Source organism: Carassius carassius, chromosome 46 (assembly GCF_963082965.1).
Source record: "Carassius carassius chromosome 46, fCarCar2.1, whole genome shotgun sequence".
NCBI lineage: Eukaryota > Metazoa > Chordata > Actinopteri > Cypriniformes > Cyprinidae > Carassius > Carassius carassius.
This window is the reverse complement of record NC_081800.1, coordinates 18,599,055-18,608,589: the sequence shown is the minus strand read 5'-3', so window position 1 is coordinate 18,608,589 and position 9,535 is coordinate 18,599,055. Positions and strand designations below refer to the sequence as shown.

Genomic DNA, 9,535 nt, shown 5'->3' with positions numbered 1-9,535 from the left:
GGCTTTTTCTGTTTCGCCCTCGTGCATGGATTTTGCACCAGGCTCTGTGAAACTATTGCTGCGACCGAGGCCTAATTATGTCCCTAGGTCGCTTCGAACCCTTTTCACTTTCAACAAGTGGTCTTGGAGGCTTTACCCCCTGCAGAGGCGGGGTCAGGAGATCTGAGTCTTTGCCCTGTCATAGAGCTGAAGACTTATGTTGATCGAACAGCTCCATGGCGTGAGTCCGACCAGCTTTGTCTGTTAGGACACAAAATAGAGGCCATGCTGTCACAAAGCAGCGCATGTCCCATTTGCTGGTGGAGACTATATCTTTAGCCTATGAGGCGCGCGGACTAGCTTCGCCTTTAGGAGTTAGAGCCTATTCCACGAGAGCAGTGGCTTCATCACAAGCTTTCTCAGTGATTCTTCTATATGATGTCTGTGCTGCGGCAGGATGTTCCTCACCGAGCACTTTTGTCAAGTTTTAGTGTCTGGATGTAAGGATGGCTCCTGGCTCCTGGGTTCTGTCCGCTTGAGCAGATGCTTTCCTTGGATTCCAACTATCAGGTTCGTCAGGCATTATGGTATAGCGTTCCCATACCGTGACGTCACCGCAGCATCGAAGTGACCTATGAAAGGGAACATCTCTTTTACGTATGTAACCACGGTTCCCTGAATAGGGAACGAGATGCTGCGGTCCCGACCGTTCCGTACCTTGATAGCATTTCTTCAATTCATGAAATCTGAGCGAACTAGCGCGCGGCACTCAGGTACACGATGCGTACGCATGCGTAGGGCGGTGCCAAGCGCTATTTGGCCAATAGGATGGTATAGGGTGCTTCAGACATTCGTCACACCGAGGGGTGTTCCCATACGGTGACGTCACCGCAGCATCTCGTTTCCTATTCAGGGAACCGTGGTTACATACATAACCGAGATGTTTTTTATCTTTTAGTATTAATAGGCCTATGTTAGCCTTAAGGTTAAGCTAGTGTGTTCCAAAACAATGGCAAAATTCGCATTTAGGACAAATAAGCATTCAAAACTTAAGTCTCTCACTTCCACTAAAATGGATCACGGATTTTCATGACATCACATAGCACTTCATCTTCTCATCAAATCTGCTGTCCAATCAAATGCTCTCTAGAATCCGAAGCGCCCACCCCCTACACTATAAATAGACGCTGAGGCCGCGGCTGTAATCGGTCACTTGTTTATAGAATTACTATTTTCTGTACGGTGAATGGCACATAATGACAAAGGGGACAGGTAACGATTCAGACAGTGTAAATATGATTTTCACTGAGTTAAATGAAGTCTGGTTTCGCACTGTGTCACGCTAACCTTACCCGCACACACTCTGCTCCGGTCCAGAGGCACGATAGCACGGAGCAGAACACATGCGCGCGTCGGCGGAGATCACAAAACGTATCAGACCTATTTGAATTCTACACAGAATGCTATATTTTATGGCAAAATATGGATGTGATTGTGGCTATCATACCCTTTCAAACGAGGCTTTATGGAGCTCAACAGCTCTAATGTCGGGCCAAGTTGTGGTATAAACGACCGCTATTGGCTATTTAAAAGGGGGCGTGGCTGGTCTCGCCCTGTATTCCTGTTTCAGTTAAAATTACGTCAACACGTAGAATAACGCTGCGTGTTTGAATCTATGGTTTGAATGCATTTCAGGGGACCTTTAAACATTTTGGATCATTACAGTATATATTTTCTAACAGCAGAAGGTAGCATTGTTCTTCTCTATACTTCCTGCATTCCCGAAGGTATTGGATGTTTGTTTAGAAAATCAAGTCATTTAGAATAAAAAATCCAGCTAAACTCAGTGCTCACAATCTACATTTAAATCTCTGCCTCACTGTAAACAACAATTAAAGTGAATTTACTGTATGTATTAACCGTATTCTGAAGGATACCACTGGCTCATGGATTTAGTCAATCAAAACAACTTTTTGTACTTAAACTGTATGGTAAATTGTTTTTGTGTTTAAAGTGCCATTCTTTTCTTCTTCTGAAATGCACTGATTGACATTTAAACAGTGAATAACTTGGAGGAGTTGGATACCCTTATGGGGGACATATGATATCAGTTAAGACACATAGTGGATCTAAACATTTGTTAAAGGGCACTTAGTCAAGTAGAGGGATATAATAGAGCTACAATGTCTTACATATGGAAAGAATGAATCTTAATTACACAAAATATTTCAGAATAAACTTTATTATATTTGTAAATTGGTCATCTATACTGATGTGATCATATATTGCCTCTCTAAAGATAGATGTACACTCCAGAGCAGATAAAAACTACTGGATGAATGCTTAACCTATGTAAATGAACATCACTGACCAAGGAAATGTCTGAAAAAATTATGATAATGCAAAAGAGATAAATGGGACTTGCTCATATTGCGAAAGCAAATAAACTGTAACTGTACAATCTACATAATGCTGTAAAACAAACCCCATAAAAAGACAATGGACCAAAGATGTCCTGGTCAATAGGACTCAAAATTCAAACAAAACGTAACGTATAGATACACACACATCAGAATAGCAGAAAAAGTACATTTAATTGCCTTTGAAGTTCACTTGTGTACCATCTTTGACTATTTAGACCTGAAGCCACAGCTATTTGTTTGCTTCCTGAGTTTTATAAGAAATTCCCATTCAGATCCAGACACTTACAGTGGGTTCTACCACACAGAACTTTAGCAATTCAACTTAGAAATTTAGAAATTTAACACAGAAGAGTGCCAAACTGAATTCAGCAATTTGATCTCCCACATTTTACATATGTGTAACTTAAAATTCAATAGATTACCATACGATAAACTGCTATTATGATAAAAGATTTCAATTAAATTGACCTACAGTATTGAATTTGAGTATTATAACATCATGTAAGCTGTAATTATGCTGTATAAAGTCAGTACTTCCATTCTTGTCCTCAATGTAAATGTAAAGTCCTTGAATCTCTTCTGATTCAGCACGCTCTGGACCGGCCAGCAGCTAACTATGAATCACTTCCATGACATTCTCTCCATTTCTTTAGATGAGAGAGAGGAAGACAGAGAAAGAGTGTGTAAACACATCACAATCGTTGTCCGGAACGGATTTCACTAATTGAGTCCACTTTACCTCTGTTTAGATCAATAACTTTTGGAGAGGGAAAGTTGTTTGCCGCTGCCCTTTCTTTAATTATGTTGTTCTTGTATTCTAAATAAAAATCACCATCTATTAATATATGTCAAATGTAACTGAGACACTCAGCTTTTGAAAAAAAAAAATATTTCAAGGGAAAATTCCTTGTTAAAAAACAATAACCAGTCAATTAAAAAAAAAATGTAATGTATTCTAGGAGTCACTGTACTTGAGAATATTTGAAGGAAAAAACATGATTCTTGCAAACCAAATCACACTTCTTTAGACTTTATGGCACAAGTTACAGTGACTGTCTTTTCTCTTTATTTTCATAAAGTCTTGATTGTTAAATGACTTATTTCAGCTTTAAAATAAATCATGGAAAAATGTGGTTGAGCTTACCCATTCGCAAGTCTTCCTGATTGTAGGATTGCAGTTCTGTGGCATCAAGTTCAATGGATGTCCTCCTCCCCCTGCCAAGTAAAGTTATGCCATTGCCTTTTATGTATTAGAGAGTGTAAAATTATTATTGTGGATCTTGCTTGACTCAAAAACACCGAATAAGATACAGTGAAGCAGAAATGACAAAACTGGAAAACATTAACAGTCCATTTTGAACCCCTACCGTTCAGACCTTCGAACCTCAAACTCAGGCCCTGAATCAGATATAATATGAAAAAGTAAAAGGAAAGGAAAGTTCAGTAAGATTCAAGGCAATAATCTCAAAGGTACTATTTTATATGTAAATGTTTCAGGTTACCAACATTCAGTTCGACTAAAAAGCCAAATGCATTTCTTTTAAAATCACTTTATCTAATCCATATGATCCTACCTTTTTTTCTGCAGTGTCTCGTGGTCATAATGATGCCAATGAGCATTAACAGAAGCAGCAGGAAGATTGCCAGGATGTAGCCTACTTGGTGCAAGAGGTGAGTTTGAATCTCAGGCAAAATGACATTGAGGATGCGAGGCGCTTCAACCATGTGTGTATCTGCTCACCAAGTAGAAAAAAGAACACCAGATGAATGAGAACTCTTAAATATCTGATTGAATAAAACATTTAATTACTTTATTACTTTATGAAAGGCAAGAAACAAAGCAGAAAAGCCCAAATTACTAGTTTGTTTTTCCCATTTCATCCAGGCCTGCCAGGCGAGAGGGGAGAGGGACAAGGTTTCATGTCAGAATGGCCAAAACAGGCCTAATGAGTTCCAGACCTGACATCATACCACAGCAACGGAGAAGAGAGAGAAAAAAACACAAACCACCAGAACTGGAAGCGATAGTGCAGGCAGAGAGAAATACCACCACTTCATGGTCAGTCTGTCTGGAGACATTTTCCACTTCTTTAGTGCCCCATAATAACAGGGAGAATTTCAGGGATTGCATTCAAGTAGCACTTATAAGACCAAATAAACCAAACAAACTCACTGAATACTGCTGTTTGTTTGTTTGTTTTCAATCAGTATTGTAAACTTTGTTCTTAGCATAACAACACAAAAATGACTTCTTCATCCTAAAACTAACATGTTGACTAACATTATGATTACTTCATGAGTCAGTGTGTCTCACTGCAATGAACAATGAAGAATCAAATGAGTCACACATGCTAAGACTGCTCATATTTGTGTAATACTGAGGTGTTTAACGTTTAACAGTGGAAAATATATTGGCATACAACACATACAGAAATGTTGGGTATTATTTCTAAGGCCATTTTTGTTCATTATTCATAGGACAGCTGGAGAGAACAAAAGTGGCAAGAAGTGGGATGGGGATACTTAATATTTAATAAAAAAAAATATTTGTAATATATCATTTACAATTCTGAAATAAATATTTACAGGTATATCACAAATAATAAGTGAAATAAAAAAAATATATAAATAAAAATAAATAATTAAAAATAAACATATTTTGAAATATTTTTTTAAATAAAAATTGCTAGTTTTTCCTCCCATTTAAAAATATATATTTTTTTTTAAAGAAGGTCACATTTAGACGATACATTAAATCTATAAGCTGACTGACACTGTAAGTTTTTCTACTTACAGTGGAGTGGGCCAAAATGTTTACAGACATGTGAAGATCTGAATCTAACACGGACCATTCCTGCTTTGCGCTTTCATGTTACAGTGGGCCAGATGTTGTAAAGATGTGGCTTTTCATGTCAAAAAAACAAATTGTCTGAGCAACGATGGTAAAATCTGCGAACCCCAGAAAAAAGCAAGACGTTGTTGTGACCTCATTGATTGCTAAGCAGAGGAAATATGAAGCACTCTTCCAATAAAACCTCCCCCACCTCCTTTATGACCTATTCACTACATTTCTGTTGAAAACATTCACTAGTACAAACTCATCTTTACAAGTGTTTTGAAACACAGAGACAGCAATGACAGAGCCAAAAAGACTGTAGCGAGTCAATCTGAACAAAGAGTAAAAGGCAAAGGCATTTTTGAGAGCTCAAAAATAAAAAATAAAATAAACAAAGAGAGAGATGGAAAGACTACAGTAAAATTCCCACTGGAGAAGATGGAGCAGAAAAGTAAACAGAGAGAAAAAGGCAGGAAGTAAAGATAGTTCTCAGGCAACATTCCTCCCTAAACCCAAATACTGTCTACATGTAAAAGGAGGAGCAAAGCAGCTGATTAGAAAAACACAGAGATACATGATTAAAACAGGCTAGGAAAAAGAAAAGTTTAAAGTCCATGTGGCATTGAAAAAAAAAAAAACACAAGAAAATAAAATCCACATTTTCTGAAGAATTGTTTGACAGATCTTGTCATACAACTTCCGGTCATAATGGCCAAAAAGAACAAAAAAAAAACATCATAAAAGTGATCTATACAACTTGTGCACTATATTCCAAGTCTTCCAAAGCCATATAACAGCTTTGTATTGGAAACAACCCAAAATTGAAATCTTTATTCACTGATAATCACCTCAAAATTCAAAAATTGCACAAACACCAAATGGCATTGGTTTAAAGCTTTTAAGAAAACTTGGAATATAATACATAAATTGTACAGACCATTTTTATGGTGATTTTATTGGATCTTGACATTCCTTTGTCACTTTAATAGCTGTTAATACAATTACAGTTATTCATAAACAAATAAATTCAAATAAATGACACAAAGTACTATAACAAAAAAATCAAAGGCGCAACAAATAAAAGGCTTAAATCAAATTTTAAAACAATTCTCTTACTTGGGTCATCAGCAGGTGGGACAGAATAAGAAGAAGGAGTTTTTGGTGCATCAGTAGAGGAGAGCGCTTGAGGTGAAGGCTGGACAGAAGGGCCGACGATCACCCTGAAGATTCGTCTTTCATGCAAGCCACAGTAGTGATGGTGAAGGTGGCAGGAATACAAGCCTTTATCAGAAGGTTGAATGTTGTAGACACTCAGGGAGAAATCTCCCATGTAGAAGGCATCAGTTGAGATGTTCATCTTATTCCGGAGGAAGAGCGGCCCATACTGCCGGTTCTCTCCAGAGGCATACATATCAATGAGGCGGTCTGCTCGGTCACGGGTGACCCCAGGTGCCTGCCAGTCCCAGTGGACCACTTGCTGTTGGCCCTCGTCCTTCTGACTGTCCGTCCACAATTGTCTGGGGTTCATACAGGGAAGCACCACACTCTTTCCCACCAGAACCACAAGCACGGATTTGTCACCAACCCAGACACGCTTTTCCTTTCGAGCTGCAGATATTAAAATTTTTAGAAAGAAGTTTAACTATATAAATAGTAATGTTTATATTTATATAGTGTTTTTTTCAAAGCGTAAGGTTGGATATCAATGATTAAAATCTATACTGTGTCATTTTTTCAATGTTGAAATATCTATTCCAGTTCATGCATGGACAGCTACAACAAAAACATTATTAGATTAACCTCCCCTGAAACCATAACCACTGTGGCTCCATTGTATTTATATACTCCACTCTGTGGGGCTAGTAGAGCAGTTTGACACACATTACACAGCTTTACATAAACATGCCTGAAACTATGGAGGCCTGGAAGTATGGGAAGCCCATTGTCACCTCAAAATAAAAAAATCTAAAAGGTCAAATAAAGCCAAATTGTGAGATTAAAAAAAAAAATTCACACCATGAAATACACAAAATGTAAAATTGCTCCATGAGATTAAAAGTAAAAATGATATATAATAGTCATAATTGTAAGTCCTTTTGTGAAATATAGACACATTTCAAGATTTAGTCACAGTTTTAAGATCTGTAAAAGTCGCAATCACTTTTTTATTTCTTAATTTTTTACTCTGAGGTGGAAAAAGGCTAGATAAACTATCGATGTCAAGCTTCTTCTCTTACGTGATTTAGTGACGTTGAGCTGGATTTGAATGGACTGGTGGACCTTGCAATAGTGGTGATGTAGGTTGCAGGTATAGATACCCTTATCATTCATGTCCACATCTGTGTAAACAAAACAGCAACACCAGCAGGTATTACATCACAAACGAAAGAATCAAGAGTGACATGGTCTAAAAGGATGAACTTACTATTAATAACTAGTGAGAAATTTCCATCGCTAAAGGCGTCTTTTGAAATAGTAATTCGACCCCTGTTGTAGTCGTTGTACAAGCGCTCTGTTCCCCCTGAGGACATATCTAAAATGCGTTCCACAGTGTAATCGGGTTGGTTCCGGATCAGGTCCCAGTGCACGACACGCTGACGGTCCCGCAGGCGATCTTGCCTCCAAACCATCCGCTGGTTATGAGTATGACATGGCAGAAGAACATCTGACCCGGCTAGAACAGTAATGTTCCTCGCCTCCACAACCACACTTGGCATGTTGTTTTGTGCCCAGGCTAAAAGACATATACATACATTACATTTTCATTTGGGTTCATACTGTGATAAATTGGGAAACGGCAAAAAAAAAAAAAGAATTTTGTTACTCACTCACCACATGGTAAGATTAAGGCAGACCAGACTGAAATGAGAACAAGAACACGAGCGTTAGAATTACTGAAAGTGTAAGTCATATTTAATCACATCATCCGAATATGTAAAACTGCATCTGTCCTGTAGATGTTTCAAACACAGAACTCTGCCCCAAATCACTGTTTGCATCAGTCAGTGTTCAAAATGTTAATGCAGACAAAATAAAACTTAGTTCAGATCTGCAGAAGACTTGTAATTGCTGCAATGCCAACACAAAAAAAAAAGTGCAGCACAGAGGATCCATTCATTCCCTCTCAGCAGTCAGACCTGTTATCCAGAAGATACTGACAGAAAGTCAGGCCTCTCCACAAACATCACTAAAATAAAAAATAAAATAAAAAAGTTATTTAAGAAGAAAAAACTAATTGATCTATCTATGGTCAAGAAATAGAAAAGGTCAAAAGCAGTCAGCTACCACAATCCAACACCAGATGTGTGATCATGTGAGGAATCCAAGGGGTGAATTTGTGAATTGCTAGTTTTTTTTTTTCTCGTCTAAACAAGATTCAAGTAGCATTAAAAAACTAACTTGATATGAATAAAAGAGAGATTGTGTTTAGTAAGGCAGTGTTGTATAAGAGCCTGACTGAGTTGGAGAGCAAAATATGGCCACAAAAAGTTTTTGTCTTTACACGCATGAGTGTCTAAACAAAAAGACTATAAAACACTGACGTGTCTCTCCACACAAAAGACTACAATTAACTCAGTAAAGAGTTCAGAAAAAAATAAAATAAGAATGCAGGGTGAGCAAAAATCCACCTCTGTAATTCAACTTGATATATATTCTCAGACCAAGTTTTACACTCAAAAATAAAAAGATAAATAAAAGCAATAAAAAGAGAATAGCAGAAATAAAAGATAATTCATGAAGAAAACTGCTTTCCCTGAGAAACTTGAGAAGTAGCACATGTTGAAAAAGCACAACATTAATGTTTACTATTGATGATGCTGCAGAATGACGCTGACGCACTGACTCTTTCACAACTGATGAACAGAACAGACTTTAGTTAGAGTTGAGCCCTAATTTAGAGCAGCAAAACAACACACTGTTTAAATCAAACCAAACTGTACAATTTAAAGAAATACGGAGGGGGAGAAGCCGGTTTACAGAAAGAGAAACACAAAGCAGCAGAAAAGTAGTTTAACCTAAATCCTTCTGCCAAATATACAGACATTTTATATAAACAGATTTAACCCAAAAATAAATAAATAATTAAAATAAACAAACAAAAGCTTTGAAAGAGCCAAGCACGAGACTTAGATAAAAGTTAGTGCACGATTCCTTATTCACTGTGAAGGATGCAACACAGAAGAATATTCCAAGTAGGTGAAAATGTCAAAACAGCAAAAATAAGTTAAAGATATATATGAAAATTCGTTAAAACACGATTTGGCTACTTACTGTATGACATAAGAAACATCTCCGG

At 37.4% G+C, this 9,535-nt stretch overlaps 1 protein-coding gene and 1 long non-coding RNA gene across 4 annotated transcripts; one reads left to right on the top strand and one right to left on the bottom strand.

Annotated features, from left to right (window-relative positions):
- Nucleotides 1-1,611: 1,611 nt before the first annotated feature.
- On the top strand, nucleotides 1,612-4,897 carry LOC132129400 (uncharacterized). Its single transcript, XR_009428508.1, has 3 exons — nucleotides 1,612-1,766; nucleotides 3,991-4,073; nucleotides 4,288-4,897. It is a non-coding gene; the product is annotated as an uncharacterized LOC132129400 (long non-coding RNA).
- On the bottom strand, nucleotides 2,571-8,408 carry LOC132129399 (matrix remodeling-associated protein 8-like). Of its 3 annotated transcripts, none has more exons than XR_009428507.1 (9): nucleotides 8,071-8,408; nucleotides 7,664-7,972; nucleotides 7,476-7,577; nucleotides 6,355-6,846; nucleotides 3,977-4,135; nucleotides 3,770-3,800; nucleotides 3,547-3,642; nucleotides 3,142-3,219; nucleotides 2,571-3,049 (listed from the first exon to the last, which is right to left on the bottom strand). XR_009428507.1 is itself a non-coding variant. In XM_059540978.1 (9 exons), the coding sequence occupies exons 1-9, from the start codon at nucleotides 8,147-8,149 to the stop codon at nucleotides 3,024-3,026; spliced, it is 1,347 nt and encodes a 448-aa protein (XP_059396961.1). In that variant the 5' UTR covers nucleotides 8,150-8,398; the 3' UTR covers nucleotides 2,571-3,023. The 3 variants fall into 3 exon arrangements, 2 of the variants coding, with proteins under 2 accessions (XP_059396961.1, XP_059396962.1); XM_059540978.1 differs by having other exon boundaries at nucleotides 3,547-3,617; nucleotides 8,071-8,398; XM_059540979.1 differs by lacking the exons at nucleotides 2,571-3,049; nucleotides 3,142-3,219 and having other exon boundaries at nucleotides 3,547-3,617; nucleotides 3,770-3,802; nucleotides 3,978-4,135.
- Between the last annotated feature and the right edge of the window lie 1,127 nt (nucleotides 8,409-9,535).